The 21302-nt window shown below is 38.1% G+C and overlaps 1 protein-coding gene across 7 annotated transcripts in view; it reads right to left on the reverse strand.

The window, feature by feature from the left end:
* Nucleotides 1–21302, reverse strand: part of LOC121326742 (calmodulin-regulated spectrin-associated protein 2-like) — a 52917-nt gene that overhangs the window by 23240 nt on the left and 8375 nt on the right. For all 7 annotated transcript variants that reach the window (XM_041270189.1, XM_041270185.1, XM_041270188.1 and 4 more), the window contains exons 3-4: nucleotides 5311–5469; nucleotides 3528–3611 (exon numbers count right to left, since the gene is read on the reverse strand). In XM_041270189.1, coding sequence (XP_041126123.1) covers nucleotides 3528–3611; nucleotides 5311–5469 — 243 coding nt within the window. The remainder of the gene's footprint in view (nucleotides 1–3527; nucleotides 3612–5310; nucleotides 5470–21302) is intronic.

Here is a 21302-nt window from a genome sequence, read left to right on the forward strand (position 1 = left end):
CATGCTGGAAGATGAATATTCTCCCAAGTCCCAGGTATCTTGTAGACTTCAGTAGGTTTTCCTCCAGGATTTCTCTGTACTTTGCTGCATCCATTTTGCCCTCTATCTTCACGAGCTTTCCAGGCCCTGATGCAGAGAAGCATCCCCATAGCATGATGCTGCCACCACCATGCTTCACGGTAGGGATGGTGTTCTCAGGATGATGTACGGTGTTAGGCTTGCGCCAAACATAGCGCTTAGCGTTGAGGCCAAAAAGCTCTATTTTGGTCTCATCAGATGACAGAATCTTCTTCCACTTGGTCTAAGAGTCTTCCTCATGCCTTCTGGCAAACTCCAGCTGAGAATTGATGCGAGTTTTTTTCAACAATGGCTTTCTTTCTGCCACTCTCCCATAAAGGCCAGTTTTGTGAAGCACCCGGGCTATTGTTGCCATATGCACAGTGTCTCCCAGCTCAGGCATGGAAGACTGTAACTCCTTTAGAGTTGCCATAGGCTTTTTGGTGGCCTCCCTGACTAGTGCCCTTCTCGCCCGGATACTCAGTTTTTGAGTACGGCCTGTTCTAGACAGATTCAGAGTTGTGCCATATTCTCTCCATTTCTTAATAATGGACTTTGCTGTGCTCCGGGGGATATTCAGTGCCTTGGAAATGTTCTTATATCCTACCCCTGATTGGTGCTTTTGAAGAACCTTATTCCGGATTTGCTTTGAATGTTCCTTTGTCTTCATAATGTAGTTTTTGTTAGGAAATGTACTAACCAGCTGTGGGACCTCCCAGAGACAGGTGTATTTAACCTGAAATCATGGGAAATACCTTAATTGCACACAGGTGGACTCCATTCAACTAATTATGTGACTTCTAAAAACAACTGGTTGCACCAGAGCTTATTTAGGTGTGTCATAGCAAAGGGGGTGAATACTTATGCAATCAATTATTTTCTGTTTTATATTTGTAATTAATTTAGAACAATTTGTAGATTCCAATTTGATTCCATGTTGTAACACAATAAAATGTGGAAAAGGTCAAGGGGGGGGGGGGGGGGGGGGAATACTTTTGAGAGCCATTGTACATTATCATAATGATCACCTTGACGTTCAATACTCCAATTACAGCCAGGCGTGGTCAGAAACCACGTAAATGGGATGGTATGTGTAACAGGTGGATTAGTTGCTATTGCCTAATATGTATAGGCTGCTATAAATTACCATTATGGCTTTTGGGTTTGGCAGTGCCAAAATCTATCCAAAAGGAGAGGAGATTTGCAATATTCTCCCTGCAGATTACAAGCAAGGTCAGGGGAATTTTACTGCCAAACCCTTACTGTCAGGTAGGTGAGTTCAGACCAAGTGAAACATTCTCTCAGTGGGGAAGTGAGTGGTGAATTGTGGTCACTTCACAGTATAAAGCTGTGGAAACTTTACCCTTTTGCACGTCAATGTTATTGTTCTTTAACACTTAGAGGCCAACACTGGACAGCCAGCTTCAGTGAAGCAAGCAGCAGCATTTCTGCAGTGGGACGAGTCAGATTAGCATCACGTTCATGACCAGCAATAGCCTAGAAAGGAAGCAGTAATACATACCCCACCCCACCCCCACCCACACCCCACTAGCCACTTGAAATGCCTCCTGAACTAAGCAGCTGGTCTGACACATGTTACATATACACTCTATAAGAGGAGTAAACAAGGTGACTTCTGCTATTCTTGTTGCTGCTACCCCTGCTAAATGTTGTTTTTCTAAATAATTACACCCTTGTATATTACCAATACTCCTGGAAACTACTAACATATACATTTCAGGGCTTAAAAATATAACAGATAAACTCTAAGTGACCCTATCTCTTCCACACGAGGAGACGTCACATGTGGTATGTTTATTGCTAAGCGCTCACAAAGTTTGCTGTTCAGCCAAGATTCAAGATCTCATCTTCTCTCTAAAACATCTATTGGAGATTACCTTCCCTTCAGCAACCAACACTATTATATAAAATACAGTAGATCCCTTTGTTGCATTTTTTGTAACATGTGGAGAGTTTCTGTTTTGCTGTTGTACAGTAGAAACATAATACTGCAGTGAATCAGTCTAATTGGGCTTTTTCTGTGTGATGACCTCATGGAGCTGGATAGAATGAACCACAACAGGAGAGGGATTAGTTGATCTGCTCACACTGCAGCTCTGCTCTATCAGCTTCAGAGTAACCAAGACGTGCTTTTGTTTGAGTCACTGTCTAGACGTTATCAGCAGCAACTTTCTCAACAACCTCATATCAGCAATAATATCACACTGTATATGGAAACATATTTTGGCCTCTGCTCTACACTGCTTATCAAACATCCAGAGGAAAGCAAACCTCTAAACATCTCATGCAAATTCTACATTTATCTGCATTGCAACTCTTCTGCCACTGGAAGGGATTTTTCCCTTTTTTTTTTTTGATTTTTTAAAAGAAGCCCACCTCCATAGAAAATGTATGCACATTTAGTAAGGCACTATTCACCGAAAGATTTTTACTTGTCCAAGGTTATTGGCATCTTCAGCTAGTGAATCTTTCTGATAACCTTGGCTTTGGTATCCATTATCATTTAAATCTGTTGTATAACATTTCATTATATATATATATATATTTGTATGTATATATATATATATATATATATATATATATATATATATATATATATATATATATATATATATATATATATATATATATATATATATATATACACACATACACACACACACACACATATATATTTTAATACACATTGTGCTTGAAACATTGATGAATTTTGAGTAATTTTTACATTAGCCTGGTACAGTCAAATCCCATTTATGAGTCAGAAGAACAATACTGCAATATAAACGATGATCATAAAATCTTACGGTAAGAATAGGAGTTTACTTAGAATTTGTGTTTTGTCTGTGTTGTTTCATAACAAACTGCTGCAATGTGAAGCCAGGCAGCGGGGGCTGTATTAACACAGTGACAAGTTAGTTCAGGCAAACTTTACAAGGTTTTTTGTTTCCATGGTATCAGGACTGCCAGTGCCAAAGCTAGCCTGGTTTAGCTGCGTCTAACACACAACTTGGTCATTAGGAAAGGTGAAAGGTAAAACAGTCACTACAGCTGTGCTAATCCTGAAGTGACTAACTTAGGTTTATAACAGTCTATTTTATTTAAATTGAGCTCTAACTAGGTATTGGTTTCTACTGTACAGTACGTGAACACAGTACTCACTGCCAGTTCAGTTCATGGTTATTATTCAGGGAACATAAGGCTTCAGCAATACAGCAATTGGTTGGAACTACAACTGAAACAGCCCTGAAACTCATTTAACATTAGCCCTACCCCAAAATGAATATTAAAAAAGAGAAGCTCATTTATTGTACGCTATTGCATTTCAGTCAGATGTTACCTACTTCAACAAATACACAGGTTTCTTATAAATTAGGGTAGCATGGTAATGACTCTCATTAATTTAATGTTAAAAGGCAGTTAGGAACTCGTTTCAGATTGAGTCTGCTCACCGTTGGACCACCAGTCGTGGCTGAGCACCGTGATGCTCTCATCTTCTGCTCCTGCATAATTATATCTTTCAAGTGCTCATTAACCTGAAAAAAATAAACCACACACATATATATTACAAATGCTGAAACATTCTGGAGAAGAAAAAGTCTGTACATTGCAACTGAAATGCTATATACACAGTAATATGCCCAACATTTAACAGTATAAAATATCTTTAATGGTATCAATTTAGGTCAAATCAGACATTTACATAAGTAGGTTAGCGCAACCTTGGTTTCCTACAGTATAACTTGGCAATAGTGCATGCTTTATGATTAGACAAAGCTTACAAGAGGCCAAAACTAAATTTGAAGAGAAAATATACATGTTACTACAGTAATATTATTTAAAATAAAATTTAGCTTGGTCTACAGTTTTTTTTTGTTTTTAAATCACTACAGCATGTTAAAAAAAAAAATAAATAAATAAATAAAATATATATAATATATATATATATATATATATATATATATATATATATATATATATATATATATATATATATATATATATATATATATATATATTGCTTCCCAAAAAAAGATAAGGTTTACAATGTAAATTTCTTTTTCAAATGACAGTAAAATCAATACTCTGTATTAAGTTTTCATGGACTTTTAGTGTTAACATGCCAAATCACATGGGCAAGCAATTTTTCGCAAAACGGATACTGCAAAATGAAGCTTAAAAAAAAATTATATATATATATATAAATTTAATTCAACAGTTGTACATCATGTATACTACTAAATACTATCTGAAATATTAACCTGTGTGTCAGAATCTGAATCATTTTCTCAGATAAATCATGGAGTTCACCAATATCCTATCATAAACCATTTTAACTTCTAAAAGCATGATTTGAAAACTACAAAAAGGCAGCCTGCACTGTCAGCATGATCCAGGCAAGCAAAGTCTATTAGCCGAGCACGACAGCTACATTAGTTATCCACTTTGCACAGTGTACTGCAGAGAAAGGCTCTTACAAAACTATTTAGAAGATCTAACAACTTCAATGTTGATTTTATGCTATTATATTTATACATTAATTATTATTTTTATTTTATTTTTGTTTCAAAACACACAATTTAAAAATTCTTGAAACGACTCCAGATGTTTTTTTCAAGTGCCTACAATCAATGCAATCCAGGTATGATTACATCCTGGCATTTAAAATAAACTTTAATTATAGCCCAGACTCAAAGAGCTTGATTATCAAAGAAATAATGTGTCATTTGTGTCTGTGGGCTTGTTGCATGCCGCCTTGAAATTCAAGAACAAAATGTTTAAAACTCATTATTGCATTTAACCCTAACTGGCTGCCTGTTAAGGCACAATCAGCAATTCAAGGTGTCCACCAATACCTTAACTCCAACCATGTACCACATTCATAAACTGGTACACATTGTAAATCCAAGTTTGTACTCTACTAGTCTTGTAATCTTTCTACTTATGTCATCTGCAGTAGTGATTGTCATTAGCAAGTTTTGTGGTTGCAATTACAATATTTCTTAAAAAAACACTTCAGAAAAGAACTTGTGTAACTCTGGTTTCAAGTGATAATCAGGCTGTACCCCATCACAGATCCAAATTCACATTATGGTTAATGAGCTTTTACTTTTGTAATTAACTGAAATGTATGGTCTTTCTGACGCAACAGGAAATAAACAAAAATAAACAATAAATAAATATGATACTAGCACCTATAACCCTGCAAGTAAGTAATACCAGAATGTTACGTACCTTATTCATCCAGCTCATGACAGCATCCTCAGTGTCGTATGGCAGATCTGTCTCTGTTAGGGCTGAATACTTCTGAACACAAGCAACCACCTTCTCCACGCTCACCATCTCCACTGTGTAAGCCATCATCAAGGTGTCAATCATGGCTAAGTGAGCACTCTGCAAAAAACACAACAGCCTTTAAAATTTTCTGTAAACACTCTAAACCACCCCATGACATTGTATGTGCTGGTCTGTTACTCAGACACCTGTATTAGATGAGCGACTGAAAGCATAACTGTACAGACATAGGCTACTGGGTTTTCTTTTTTTACATTCGGACTCCAGGAACACCATTTGCTTTCTTGTTCAAGCGTCTGTGTCAATAGCCTTGCTTGGATGGCTGCACAGATAACAGCATTTTAATACCGTTGGGCTGCACATAAACTAAAGCTTGCAGGACAAAAAAACAAAAAAAAGCGACAGGCTGCATGGGCAAATATTCGTGTCAGTGCATCATTTTATCCCTTTTCTAGTTAGAAGCATAGTCAGAGACTAGTGTAAAATATTGACAGGGTAGGATAATACAGTGGATAAATATAACGCTATATATTACTTACTGCAATATCATAACTGTACAGCTGCTGATGTCTTCACTGCTTACCAGACACAGTACACCCACTGTATTTACAAACCCCTAAGTTTGGAGTGAAGTGGAGTCACCTGCATGAATTACTGGTGGCATTTCAGTGTTTAAGTGCTTCAGTGCTGTTCAAATGTGTTAAAACCAGGGTTATTGGAAGTAAGCCTTGGGAACACAGTGAATACATAATTAATAATGCAGCAACACCCACCCACTGAAACCCACGCAGTGAAGATAGAGAGATACAACCGTGTCCATTGAGTCAACAACAAGTCCAGCTCTACACACACACATACCTCCTCCATACAACATGACAGGCACGATATCACATCCATCCTGGCCTCGAATGCAATTAACACAAAGCTCTGAAGCTGGACCCATGAAATAAGCTCATAAAAACAGAGATCTGTTTTCTGCATACAACAGTCTGTCATTGTCATTGCACTTAATTTTCTGACTGGCTGTTGAGTTTAAACATGAAACCGTTCAACAGAATAAAATACTATTTTTTATATTTGAATACCAAAAGTACTCCAATCCTGACTGTACAGGAAATACTTTCCCCTTCGCCCCGGCTGAAATGTGCTCTGCTGGCGTGAAGTCAATGTCACTGATAACATGTGGGAAACAGTTTACTTGGAATTAGCTGTTGAGACTTTTATGTCCTCCAGATCATTTAAACATGAGAGAAGACAGAACACTTGAATGTTCACTTTTTCAGGTTTTATTTCTCCCCGTCCCCCCCTGTAAAGTCATATGGTGCTTTTATTTGAACTTTATAATAACAATGCTTAAGCATAAATACCAATTGTTGTGCCATAACTAAGCAATGTTAAAACCTGCCTGCCCTGCCTGAACAGCACTGTAAAGAAAAGCCACAATTCATCTCAATCTCCTTAGCAGTAGTGCAGTGTTTTGCTTTCTTTTACCTAAACACCACAAGATTTGATTCAATAAAAGAATGTGCACTGTTTTTCTTCACAAATTACAAAGAATAATAATCTTAATATTTAAAACACATGTAAGGCATTGAATGAAGAATTACATTGTTTCTTATTCGTTTTCTTCTTCTTCTTCTTCTTCTTCTTCTTCTTCTTCTTCTTCTACTTCTTCTTTTTTTGCCATTAAGAAGAAATAAAAATGCATTGATGACAATTTGGAGTAACTAGCCTTGAGAATCTTGCCTTCTGTTTCTTAGAAGAGGAAATGTATTGTGGGCTTTAGAGAGTGGAGCTTCTTCTAAAGACACTGTCTGCTCCTGCAAGTATTCCTGTCAATAAACACATTCACGGCCTGTTGTGGTTACACACAAACGACAGCTCTGCTTAATAAATGCTCCTTTTTTCATAGTTTAGTTTTTTTTCATCAAACTAGTGATGCCAGTTAATAAGGATCAACACCTGAACACGTTTCTATTTCAGAACACTGTACTGACATGCCCTCTAAGAAAAAGCCAAGCTGAACACACCCTGGAAAGCAGATTAGTATGTTACAGGCTAATCTTTTGTTCGAAAATATAAAACACGATGTGATAACTTAATTTCATAACAAGCTTCTGCATGCATTAATTTGAATTCCTACGGTTTCCTCACACTAAGCCAACTGCTTGAAGTTTCAAAACATATTTTCAGCCCAAGAAAGGACACTGCCTCCCCAAAAATGGCTCCATTGTTGTCATGGTTATCTGATGTTGCAAGAATGAAGACATTCGTGTGGCTCACTTTCATCTCGCTGTATCCACCTCTGAGTGAAAAATATAAGCCACCATCAGAAAAAGACTCCAGGATTCCATAATGTCTTCTACCGATTCATCTTTGCATGTTTAACTTATGGACGTACACTAAATAAAACCTGTCCAATTCAGATGTATACACACATTATTGAGCTCAAGAGTTTTAAAAGGCAAAGGAGCTTGTTTTGATTGGTTTGGAAATAACTTTACCGCATGTTATAATTAATTCGTTTGCAGCTACAGTACAAACACAGTTTGATTGCCCAGTCAGTCCTATGCTACACCTAAAATTGAAATCTGGCTACTTCAAAGTCTAAAGAAAACGGTGTTCTTTAAAAGTGCTATAAGGCACTCTGATAAATTTGTTTTCCATCTGGACAGTCCGCTGGTATAAATCCACCGGTCACCTATGTAAAATATAGGATCACTATCTAAATGAATTTACAGTTAAATTGTAGGACACCGTAGACTGATATGGTCAGCTTTACATTTAGAAGCTAGACGTGAAACCCTGGATTGGAATGGCTCTCCATGGTTGACTCAGGCCACCAATGTAAGTGTAGAGCAGTGTAAGGAACACACAATACCTACGCTGACATCTCTTGCAATTGCTGCATTTTTTTCACTCATTCAAACTGCGTTACAGTCATTTTCCTTTTTTTCCCCCTCCCTCGCAGTTAAATCAGTTAATTTGGTTGAGTAAGAAGCTTACTGGGATATTTTGGTGAATCAAGCGGTTGAATGTAATCTATAGCATCATGGTAATACTTCCAAAACCTCGTAGGGAAATAAATCTGACAAATGATTTTTGAAATCCAAAATACTATATATAAAAGAAAATAATGTTAATACAATCGTACAGACATTAGATACAAGCAAGTAAAGACGTGCAGGTCACAGCATGAACCAATGTTCACAACACAGACGTCCGTGAAGTCAAATCAAAGAATTGACTGACAATTCAAACAAAAACATTACATTAAATACTATGCCTATATTAGCATTTCCACCCCCATTTCTTCCAATCAGTATGAATCCACCTTACTATTACATGCCTTCAACAAATCTGGTAACGGGGGAAACTCAAAACTCACCCAAATCTATAACATTCTATAGTGCATCACATTTAAGCATTTTACAGACTATCTTAACCTAATCTGTTCTTTGTTTGTGCTGTTCTGTTTTCACACATCATGATTGATACCTGCTAACTATGGCTAGCTGCCCAGATGCCAATGTCAGACTGCAAATGTCTTGCTTAGCTAGTTACACATGCTTTAAGCTGCTGTATATCAAGATATGAAAATAACACAAGTAAAGAAACTTATAATCAAATACATAATTAATACTTTATGCAGAATGTCCTCTCCTACAGCCTTTTGAAAAAATTATTAGTATTCACTAACTGGGAAGCCTCTCCCTTATTTGGAATAACCAATTATTATTTGTATCCCGGTTCACCCTGGCGACTTAGGAAAGAGAGGCTGGAACACGGGTCCTTCGAAACGTGCTCCTGCCAATCCATCACTTTTCCCCACTGTGGATCCACAGCGAGGCCACCAGACCTATAGTGCCGGAGAACAGCACAGAACCGCAGGCACCCTAACAGCCGCAGGGGTCGCTAGTGTGTGTGAACCGTGGATTCTCCTGCCAACCTAAGCCCTCCCTACCCAGGTGGCGCTCAGTCAATTCTGCACCGCCCCCTAGGAACTCCCGGTCATGGTTGGCAGTGGCCTGGATTCAAACCTACGATCTCCAGGCTTTAAAGCACATCCTGCACTCCATGCAGAGCGCCTTTACTGGATGTGTCACTCTGGAGCCCATAAGAACAGCTTTTGTATTTAGCTTGCAATGTATTATACAAAGTGGTGTCTGTCTATTCAGGCACTCCTTTCATTCTTCAACATACCGGAGAGATCAATGGTAGGTGAGCAGCTCTTTGTCAGGACATACCATACCAGACATTTTATTTTATAAAATTACTAGACAATGTAACAATCCGTGACTCAAAGTCTTGTTTAACAGGTGCACACTGGAGCAAAAGCAGAGTTAAATCTGAACTTAAAACTCTGCATTCCTTTGCAGGCCTTTAATTGTTCCTGCAGTGGTAAGCTCAACAATAGCAATTTATCATGTCCGCAGTCCAGTGCCAAAGTCTTGCAGCTCCGGTAGCCAATTGTGCTGCAGTGCGCAGACAGCAAGCAGAGGCCGCACACGCTGCAGAAAGTGACCAAAGAACTAGTCAATGAATAAACAATTAACTAGACAGAACTACAAATCGATGGGCAAACACTGAATTGCTTTTTCTTTCACTCCATCTTGTTCTTTTATTTGTGAATGGTGGTTTTCTGGGTAGGAATTCAATTAAATAATCAGATTTAAAGTATTAACAGTTGATCCACAATTATAACAAAGTCATTTTTAAAATGAGAAAAATATGTTTATTAAACAATGGAACCTATTATGAAGCAAGGCAAAAAAATGTAATGTTTTTAAAACTGTCAGCAAAATATTCAGCTACATTTTCTTCCTGCAATTCAAGCTTATAGGTGCAAGTTTTACATCATTAAATTAGTTTTAGTCATCACAGAAAATGTACTTTTGCACTTAAACTTTGACTGACTTATTTGAAGAAAGTCTATTCAGGCTTAAATATATCCAGGGAGGGGAAAAAAAAAAAAAAAAAAAACATTGTCCTGGGTTGATTTTTTATCTATATTTCTCCATCAGGAATGCACCATTAAAGAAAGACTTGTGCAGACAGTCAGTATTATAATGACATGCACAGCCCATCATGGCAGCAGGACAGACACAATAAAGTTCTATCTGTTCTGTCCTGTTGCAGTTTGACGAGGAGCTGGCTTCCTGAATGAAGATGCTTGTATTTTCAGAGCAAAGGGACCGGCGCTCTGTGCAAACAGCTCTCCTTGTTTGTTTAGAGAGGAGGATGGGAGTGTCTCGCACTGTGAGCAGCATTCCAGACGTGCCAGGACGCTTGTTTTAATTCCTGCTCACAACATACTGTATAAGCAAGAAGTCACCTGAATATTTCCAAGTCATTTTGGTGCTGTTTACATGTGTAATTATATACTGTTAATGTAGGCTTTGTTTAAAACAATTCTCAACATTTTAATTCAATTACTTATACTCGAATCGAATTGGATCGGGTATTTACTGTACCAGGGCAAACTGCCCATTAAGTGACCAACTTAATAGTATTATGTGATACACAGTAATATATACATTATTTGTACTATGGGGAGGGGGAAAGAAAATAAGAGGGGAACACATAAACGATGAATAGAATAATCATTAAAATATGACAATCTTCCTTCTTGCCTGAGCAGCAGGTACTGTAACCATGGAAACTCTGCACTGTGGGTGCAGAACACCAGGCGGGTCCCTGGTGATTGTTCCCTATGGCAGGGGAGGGAAGGTATTTGGCTTAATTAATATTGCAGAAGTCACCACATTTCAATCTTGTATCAATACCTGTGCTTAAAACAGAAAGAATCACAACTGCTTTGAACGGTACCATTTCATACAGACTTCATCTTTACAAACTGGAACAACCTTATTTGCTTTACCAGCACGAGATGAGCATACTGATGACGGCTACATGCAGCTTTCTGTGGTGTTTCTAAAGTCAGTACTGTGTGTGCACTGTTGCAGAATACAAGCGTGGCAAAGAAGAGAGAAAGCATAGGCATTCAATACATAAATTACACTGGTTTATGATCCTCTTAACCACAGAATACTCTGATAATTTGATCCAGTTAAGTGACACTCCACTAGTTTCTATAGCAACCATGTATTATACCTGGCACAACATTCATAATGTTAAGTATTGCATCTTTTATGAGGAAATGACTGTAGCACAGCATTAATAATACAGCTCTTTCAGCACATTGCTACAACGAAACTATCCAGGATAATAAATTCAATGCATTATGCTAAATCCTAGTACTAATGACGACTGCCTTAACTGCATGTATAATCAACCATACATTTCTTAATTTTCACATCCACAGCTGTACTCCTAGACTGCTGGCATGTGTTGTTAATCTGTAGTTTTCCACAAAACCATATACAGTAATTGGCTGACCTGATGCTATCATTGAAAAAGCTCAACTGTTTTAGCAAATACAACTACATTGAAGTCAGGTTCTGATCAGAGATAATCCCAGTTATCTGAAAACCCTTTCTTCCGAGTAGGCTTGCCCACAGAATGAGACAATACTACAAAATGTAGTGTTAAGATTTGTATGCTCTTTGCTTGGAAATGTGTTTGTACAACAAGCACATATGAACAGTACAATTCCTTTATTTGAGTCCCTGCAAATCCCACTGAATGTTACTGTACAGCAGCTGTCAACTTCAAAGAATGCTTGTTGGTAGAAGCAGGTCAATCTTCATGCTGTTGTATTCCATTGTTTATTTTGTGTTGTCCAATGCAATAACTGTATAGGTCAGGAAGACTCTTCCACTGATGGGAGGGGCTAATTGACAGGGAAAGAATGCATTAAACTACTTTACAAATGTGAAAGGAATTGTGTTTGCTACTGTTCAAGTGAATACAGCACATCTCAAATATGCTTAACCAACACCATTGAATATCTAGAGATAACAGATCAAAAAAGTTTGAGCTAATATCTATAGAGTTACAAAGGCTACAGCTTTTTTTTTACCCTTCAATTCTGATAAAATTATTACTGAATTGGGCCCTTGGTATATTCTTATGTCTACTTAAAAGCTAACATACATTTATTTCTTTGTTTGCAATACAGTATTTTCCTTTTTTTTTTTTTTAAACAAACAAAGCTGCCACCCTCCCAACCCCTGGGCCCCTCCACCCTCCTCATACAATGAAACAGACCTGGACTTGCCTTTATATGGCTGCAGTTGTTCAGGCTGGACTAAACCTCTGGGTTAACATTACGTATTCCATAAGGAGGGCTTGAAATCTACCTTATATAGGTCTAGGTGATTTACTGCAAGTCAGGGTATTTATGTGATAAGTACAGATACATAAAAGAGACCTACTCATTCGTACACTGCAGCAAAACTAAACAAAGTACTTTTGTCTTAACCAAATAATACACACATTAACCATGCTACAAATATTCTAGTGAGCAATGTCTAATACCCCTGTATCTCCAGCATGTCATTTGTATCTTTAGTTCAGTATTATCAACGACAAGGAAACAAAAAAAAAAATAATAATAATAAATGAGGAAACACAGCAAAACAGACATTGCACACAGCTTCTCAAAATACCCAAAACAGCAAGTTTATTACACCTGCACCAGTGACAGGCTACCATAGCACACAGAATGCAGCGATTCTTCACATGATGCAGTCAAACAGTGAAGGGGGTAACTAACGTACACACACAGGCTAAATGTGGTTGTGAGTTCACCTTTTGCTCTTAATACGGTTTGTATACACACACAGTTTGGTTACAAAGGGCAGCCACGCTAGTTAATCCTTTTCAGAGCAAGTATCGAGTGTGGTTGTTAATTCAGTTTGGTTAGTTAATGCGCACCAACTGTGTGTGTGTGTGTGTGTAATACAACTATACTAACACAACCGCAGTTGGTGCTCAGTGGATTTTTGCGCAATTAATGATATACAAACACTTTATATTATTTAATTTCTTTGTTTACCATCCAGTTAGTTTACATTCTCCTTTCACATTTTGTTCCTTTCCTAACCAATCCTTAGGAAAGGACTGGTAATAAATAAAGGATTTCCTAACCAATCCTTAGGAAAGGATAATATGGTATATATATATATATAGTAAGTATAGTTTATATTATATATATATACGGACTGTTCAGACAATGCAAGTTTTGATATTTTAATATCAAAAAAAAAATACAGTTTTATTTTTCAAACACAATTTTTTATTCCTGTTGATATATATAAACGTAAATATTTTTACTATGCCTGTACAGTTGTATAATATTTTGTTGTAAGAAAAAAATAAAAATAATACTTCGCAATTTAAATAAAACAATATGGGACAAGTCGTATCCCCAAACACCAGAGTGCGACCGCAACTTAATTTTCCACCGATAACGAACGCCTGTGTGTTTTGGCACGGCAGGAAATGTCTCAGTAAATGACGCATAGACCACTCATTAGACATGCATACATTTTTTAATGCAGTCATTTGGAAACCACTCAAGTCGTTCCCACCAGCCTTCTGGTCAGTAGATTGCCCAAATGTTTCGATCTACCATCATGGTACTGCAGATCACCGCCACTGTGTTTAGCAGTGCAGAAAAAACAAAAACGGCATCTCCGCTGGTTTTGCAGAAGAGCATTGCTGTGCTTGACGAGCTCTCGATCGATTACGTAGAGTACTTTCTTCCAAAAGCTTAAAACAAAAACACAGCCTCCATGCTGTCACACAAAACCTCACGATCAGCATGCAGTGATGGCCCGAGTTCAGTGGTTTGTTTAAACAGGGAGTGCACTCACTTCAGCAATGAAAGGTGTGCGTGTGTGTGTACAACAAGCAACCGCAGAGACTGCCATTTGTAAATACAGTTGTGTAGCCTAAGACTCCCCAGAAACTCCAAAAAAGAAGTTGTTCCTAAAATAGGATTTGAATAATGAATTGCCAGTTTCCCTGGGCATCCTATAAGAAATCTGAACTGAAATAAAAACAGTCCCCCCCACCACTTATTTTTTTTTTTAACATGGGGAAAGGTAGTCTGGGTGCCAATATTGATTTGTTTGTAGAATTGTGAGTGAACACACACACAAGAATACCCTTTGATAGTGTGCAGTTTAAAAGGGAGCTGAAGATTATAAGGGTAGGACAATGATTTAAAAACTTACATTTACTAAACTTGACACAGAAAAACCTATTTTATATTATAGTTTCAGGGCTGGAGCTTCATGACATATCCAAACAGATGCTGTTTTTCCCCCAAAGCAGAAGCCTCCTGATTTTGACAGAGGAAGACAGGATCAGGCCTAAACCATGGGAGCCCTGCGAGCATACAGCAAAAACTGCCTTTCTGCCAGAGAGAATGAAAAGAACGATCTTAAACCCAACCACAGCGCACAGGCCCAGGCTCAGGCCCACAGGGAGAAGCCATAATCTGCAACCAAAACCACTGGTGTGTCTGTTCTCAAAGCAACTCTATTCATCTGACTAGAGAACAACTATACTGTACAGCAAAACAGCATGTTCAGGTCTTGAATGGCAAGGCAACGTTACCGTCTTGGGCGTAAAGATTCAGGGGCACCAAGAAAACCCCCCAAAAAACCCCCTGAAATATAAACTTCGTCAGGCAATAGAGAGTGCGCTGCATCACAATGATGAACAGCTGGGTGTATGTAATGTTAGATGTTTACATTTGAGAGACTATGTAGTTTCACAGTTCTTGAAAATTACAGGTTTCAAAGGATTTACAGTTTTGTTATGGTGTGCTGCTGGATACTCAGAGAAAAAAAAAAAAGCACTATGCTATTTTTAAGCATACACATTCTAACCCCTTTCGTGAAAGAACACATTTTACTATTTGCGGTCCTATGTTGGACCAGGTCCGACATTACAATTTTCCATTTCCAGTCCAATGTAGGACCCTGTCCGACATCATCAAAAAGGGATGTCAAACACAGGTCTCTAGTCGTTTTTTTCTCCGGGAAAAGCAGAGAAAACCTTTCAATGGCCGAGTGAGACCGATAGGAGCCGAATGAAGCCGAAAAAAAGGGGCGTGTCTGCGCAATACACATAGCCCCTGCACTACAGAGATAACACGGACACAAACAAAGAAGATAGCTGCTTCTGCATCCAGAGCTCAAAGAATATCACAGACATTTGCAGAGCTTTTTGAGATGTTATAGTAATAAAACAATGACTTGGATCGCATTATTGCGGAGTTTGGTGATAAAACGTGTAATCAGGAAAGGATTTATCAGTATGCACGACTATAAAGAGTTATGTGAAAAATACAGCGAACAAGGGGTGGGGTTTGGCTGGAGATGCAGTACGGATGTCCTTTTGCTATGCAGGGCCTTTTAAACCTGTTTGTCTCTGAAAAAATATTTTAGTCATCAGTCTAATAGTGTCCATCCCTCTGTTTGCCCACCATTAACGAATGGCACAGTACCTTTCTCGTGGTTTACTGCTGCTCGGTGCACAGTAAAAAGAATGCCAACAATAATGAGTCATTTTCTCGCAGGACGAGATTAGACAGAATTAAATTGAATTGTGACGGAACAGGCCAGCTGACACTGAGCAAGCTTGTGAATAGGCTTTAGATCAGTTGTGCTGGTGCTGAGGGACACCGGCGGGGCTACGTTTTTTTTTTCAATTTGTGGCAAGCACACTGGGCACTGCGGCAATTGCTACTGGTTATTTTGCACCTAGCAACAAACTAACAGTGATTTTTTTGCCACTAAACCTCAACCTTCATGTTCAGTGTATTTTTTTTTTTTATGTGATTTAGTGGCATCCATTTCCTACATCATCACTAAAATGAGTCTCCTGTGCACAACTCTATTGACAAACCAGCTCAAAAATCTCCATCAAATAAAAAAATAATAACCACAAAAAGACTTTTGACAGTTCCACAGATATGATGTACTTTCATCATACTGTATGGAATATAAACAAAAAACAAGCAGGGTAAAGAAAAACTAAAAATTGACTTCCTGTCCATCAATACAGGATGTACAGTCCCTGTTGCAGCATGCATTCTTCAACTTGTCTTCAGTGTTACCTAATTAGTCAGCTAGTGCACTCAGTCTAATGATAAAACACATAACTCAACATTCTGTTTTCAATTACACTGCATTAGCCACAGCCATTAATGTGAAAGCAATATGCAAACATTGCTTTTGTACATTAACTCTCAGCTACTGATCTCAAAAGAAATTCTAGCCTCAAAAATAAACACAGCATTTTATCTCAAGCAATTTTAGTACAAGTGCTCTCATTCTAGTGGGGCTGGTGTTCGTTTACATGCATGCTCAAGGTTAAAAAGAAACTATACTACTGTAAACTTCACTTAGCGCAAGCAAATATACCAATAGAAATATTATTTAACAAGGTGAGATTCCACTGATGACCTCATCGCTGTGCTGGTCAGGTGATATTGACAGCTGCTCGTACAAGGTTTCTGGCTCTGTAAATGTGCTGTACATTGAGTTTACTGTGGGGATCAATAGAGTGGCAGTTTATAAGGGGAAAACAGATGTTTTGAGTTATGCTTATCCATATAACAGTACTTTCCATTTTAGATCTTGGAAAAACCTGGATTTGTTCCACTGATTTCCACACAGCTGTCAAGCACAACTCCAGGCCTGAGAAGCTACAGTTTAAAAGACACTGTTCACTCTTGTGGACTGTCAGATGAAAAGGTTTTCTTTGTGAAACCAATGAGTGCTGCATGCATTGCAAGGTAAACGGTCTTCAACATATCTGGCTCCAAGCACAGATCTCTGGGTCCAAGGAACAGAAGATCAGAATCATGCTCCTGGGAATGAGAATATTGTAAAACCTCATTTTTTTATTTCTATTTAACCCCCCCCCCAAAAAAAAACAAAAAAACAAAAAAAAAAACATCATTATCTTTGGAATATGAAAGAAAAAAGGAAAAACTTCTACAATTAAAAAAGCTCAGATGGTATTTAGCCAAACATACCTTAAAACCACATCTTTTGGTTCTAAGACGAGATTCATCAGAAGACTTAAAAAGAACAATCAATAGGCTTGTTCTGTTCCTCTTGCAGTACCAACCAGTCCCTGCTTTCTTGGTAAACACCACGGTACAATTCTCGAATGGTGTTATTTGAAATAAGGTGCCTCTCCTGTACATACAAAACCATCCAACGAAGAGTCACTATTGCATTGTTTACTTTTACATTGTTTAGTTTTTGTTTTTTCAGTGTGAAACCTGTGCGTTACCATAGCTTTATGTACTGCATGAGTGAAAAAGGTTATAGAATGATAACCCTAAAACAATGTTACAACCATTGTGTATTTCTACATGTATTCCTTTATACTTTCAACTCCTTTGGATTCCAGAATGCCAGTGGGTTGCCCTTCTTTTAGGTTCTTCGAAAGCCTGTTGGAACCCAAACTTACACCAAAAAAAGGCTCCCACCAATCCCACCATAGGCTTTGAATTGTGCCTACAGCAACACAAGTCAGAGCTATACTCCTTAACTGATCCACACATGCTTAATCATACCAGGAATGCTGCACAGTTTCAAACACAAATCCAGGACCAGTCTTTACACAAGGTTTCTAATGTGCCACCAGTAAGACAACAAACAATTGCGGGAATAAAAACACTGCAATGCAGGCACTTCAAAGCCAGACAGAATCCACTGGTGACCTAAACAAATGGACCGTTACTGAGTATAAGGACATATACTCAGGTCTGCTATAGAGGAGGCTTCACTGAGTTACTGTATGACAATCAACAGACTAAAATAACATGAAAGCCGATAGATTCTTAATTCTACACACATGTAGGTCCAGCATAAATCATACCGAAAATGATATGCTGTATTCAAGCAATTCATTGCATCAGCCAAGCTCCACAAGGGACACCTTTTAGCCTTAAATAATTCAGAAATAATTTGCTGTGGTGTTATTTTGTCAGCTCTACTTTCTCAACACATTCATACACCCGAAACTCAATTCTTTCAAACTATGCCTATTGATGTACACTGGTCTATATGTAAAGCAGGTCACAGCACGGGAACAATGCTCAAAATTTTAAATCTGATCTCAAGTAGGGACCTCGTACTGTTTTTCAAAGGTGATGGCTTTTTTAAATTTCCACTTACAACACATCTGGAGTTTACTTAGGTGGGCAAGTATTAAAACATATGGATCTAATAAGACTTGCTTCTTTTAACTGGCTCGCCTGCTAGTCACTTCATTACAGTAAATGAATGCCACTTCCTTTGGCCCGTTTCTCTTTTAATCTCAGTGCCGATAATGGAGGCTACAATGAACTATGCACAGACGGACCTTGAATGGTGTTACTTGAATAATTTATGGTGACAATTTAAAACAACGAACCAAGCATATTAGATTTATCTTGTCAGTTCCTGGAGAACCAATACAATCGATTACAAACACACACACAACCCTAATGGGAAGCTGTTCATTACACCAGTAATAGAGCCCTTGGAGACATGCCTGACAGACACACGGGTGGCATATTTATAACCCTCTAATTATAACCAAGCTTAGAGATGTTTTGCTTTTTTGCTGTTTAATACCTTTGTTGCCACAGACACAGGGAGAGCTCTGGAACGCCCAAAAGATTAATCAGACAAGGACCGTTTCATACTGTGGTTGCCGATACTTTTATTGGAAAAATTGATCCGGCCATATACAGGTTCAAAACCAGAAACAAAAGGGCACCCAGCCTTTCTGACAATATTTTAGTAGTAGTGAGGTTCTGAAAAATACTTTTTTCACCGTTGACATCCTGACAAATTTTTACACTTAAACTTTAAAGTCTGTTTCAAAGCTCTTTTTAAAATGGATGCTGTAGTGCACTGGGGTATGAGACCTGTCCTCTAAATCACTGCAGGAAGAAGAAAGAAAAAAAACAACATAACAAGAGCTCTGGCTTTTCTGTTCCATACCACATCATGGATCGTTATTGCTGTGTTACCAGTTTGACAATGTGGGCAATAATCCTTACACTACCAGTGCACTACAGTGGACAGTTTGAAAAAAGCTTTGAAACAGACTTTAACGTTATAAGAGTAAAAAGTTGTCAGGATGTTTACAATAACAAGAAAACTTACAGGTACGTTATTTAACCAGCTGTAGCAACACATGGGGAATTGCAACGCTATATTTTCTGGAACCCCGCCACTCTTCAAGCAATTTAAGAGCATCTACATTGGGCAAGGAGATATAGGGCTCTATTCGCACAGCTTTTATGAGCTGCAAATAATCCAGAGATGAATCAGTTAAAACTCATGGTGTGTGTTTGAATCTTTTAGGTCAAAGATTACAGAGCAAGACACTATACCTGAGAAGCTTCCCATACATTCAATTTCAAAGAAAGTTTCACATTTTTCTTTTCTGCTTATTTATCTTGCTGATAGGAAATGCACAATCCAACCTAAATGAACCTTGCCTAAAGCTTTCCCATACAGCACAAGTGTTTGGTTTTTGTCATGACTGTGCAATGCGCAATTGATTTGTTTAGCAAAGATCTCATAATTGTATTTAGCTCTTTATAATAGTCCCACGAGATGGCATCTCATTGCTCTCTATAAGAGATAAAAAAAAAAAAAAAACCCAATGCTAAACAGTGCAATACACAGAGAAAAACATACCCTGTAACACAATAAACCAAGTTATCTGCTGTCCTGCATTAGGGAACATTAATTGGTTTGTCTGAACTGAGTACTTTAAATCCACAGGCACTGCAACAATACCAAATCATTAGACAATATGAAAGTTTCAGTCCCACAAAGTTCCTTGTGAAGGGTTCAGAGTATGCATGGTAGGAGCAGGAGAAAGCACCGACAGCAGAAAGAAGCACCACTTGGTTATTGAGTAGAATCCACTCTAAATGCCACAGACAACCAGCGCATATCCGAGAGAACTGCTGCAATGTGTTCAAGGGATTTAGATAGGACCCTAGTCTGTTACCGAGACTGGAGTGAGTCCCTAAACCATTTCCATGGAGTCTACTAAACAGAGACCTGCATTATTTGCATATGTTAGAGAGGACAGTACACAGGATCTCTGGCCCACATACAGTATTTTATCACTCCTTCACTTGTGACAGTACCCGGGACACAAACTAGGCCCCCTGGACTGCCAAACTGTTGTAGGATAGTGCTCTATAATTCCAAAAAGCCACAATGTTCCTCAGAACCTTAGATATTTTATGGCAAACACTTTATTGCGTCTGCCTAATTAACAGCTCAGCTATTTAGATCACCCCATTGCAGCAACCCATACAGTGTAATCTCACATTGTCACAATCGTAACAAGACACAATATTTATATCTCAAGCACTTACTGAAACTGTACTTTAATCCAAATATGGTGAAGTAATTGGTTCATTTCCCCTAGTTCTGCTGAAACATCACACCTGGGAGACTTGCTACTGTAAAATAAAACTGACAGGCTTGATGCATTAGACAGTAAGACAGCTAGCCAGGCTAGTTATTATTCTTGAAACGGACTGGTTTTGAAATACATACTGTACCAGCAATTACCAGCAAGTGAAACTGCTAATATTTTGTATTACCCCCACTGCTACAACATCTATAGACCTATATTATCCTCAGAGAATAACACTGCAATAATTTTACAGTACAGTGCTTTTTTTTTCTTTTTTACACATGAATTAAAAAATCTTATTATAAAATTTCAACCTGTAAAGTAAAACTGTAACAAGCTGTACCCACTCTGTTGCAATCGTGTCTTTTGCCAATTGAAATGTTACTTTGTTAACAGAATAAAGGAGCCTTTAGATTAAGAACCCCTCCCCCCCTCCCCTTCAATTGAAATCTCCACAGGATCAAAAGCTGTGATGAGGTGTTTCAAAAGCGGCAATGCAAGGTATGGCAGGGCTGTCGAGAACTTCAGTCCTCAAGCTTGTCATAAAATAAAGAACTAAAGCA

This window comes from Polyodon spathula, chromosome 14 (genome assembly GCF_017654505.1).
Source record: "Polyodon spathula isolate WHYD16114869_AA chromosome 14, ASM1765450v1, whole genome shotgun sequence".
Lineage (NCBI taxonomy): Eukaryota > Metazoa > Chordata > Actinopteri > Acipenseriformes > Polyodontidae > Polyodon > Polyodon spathula.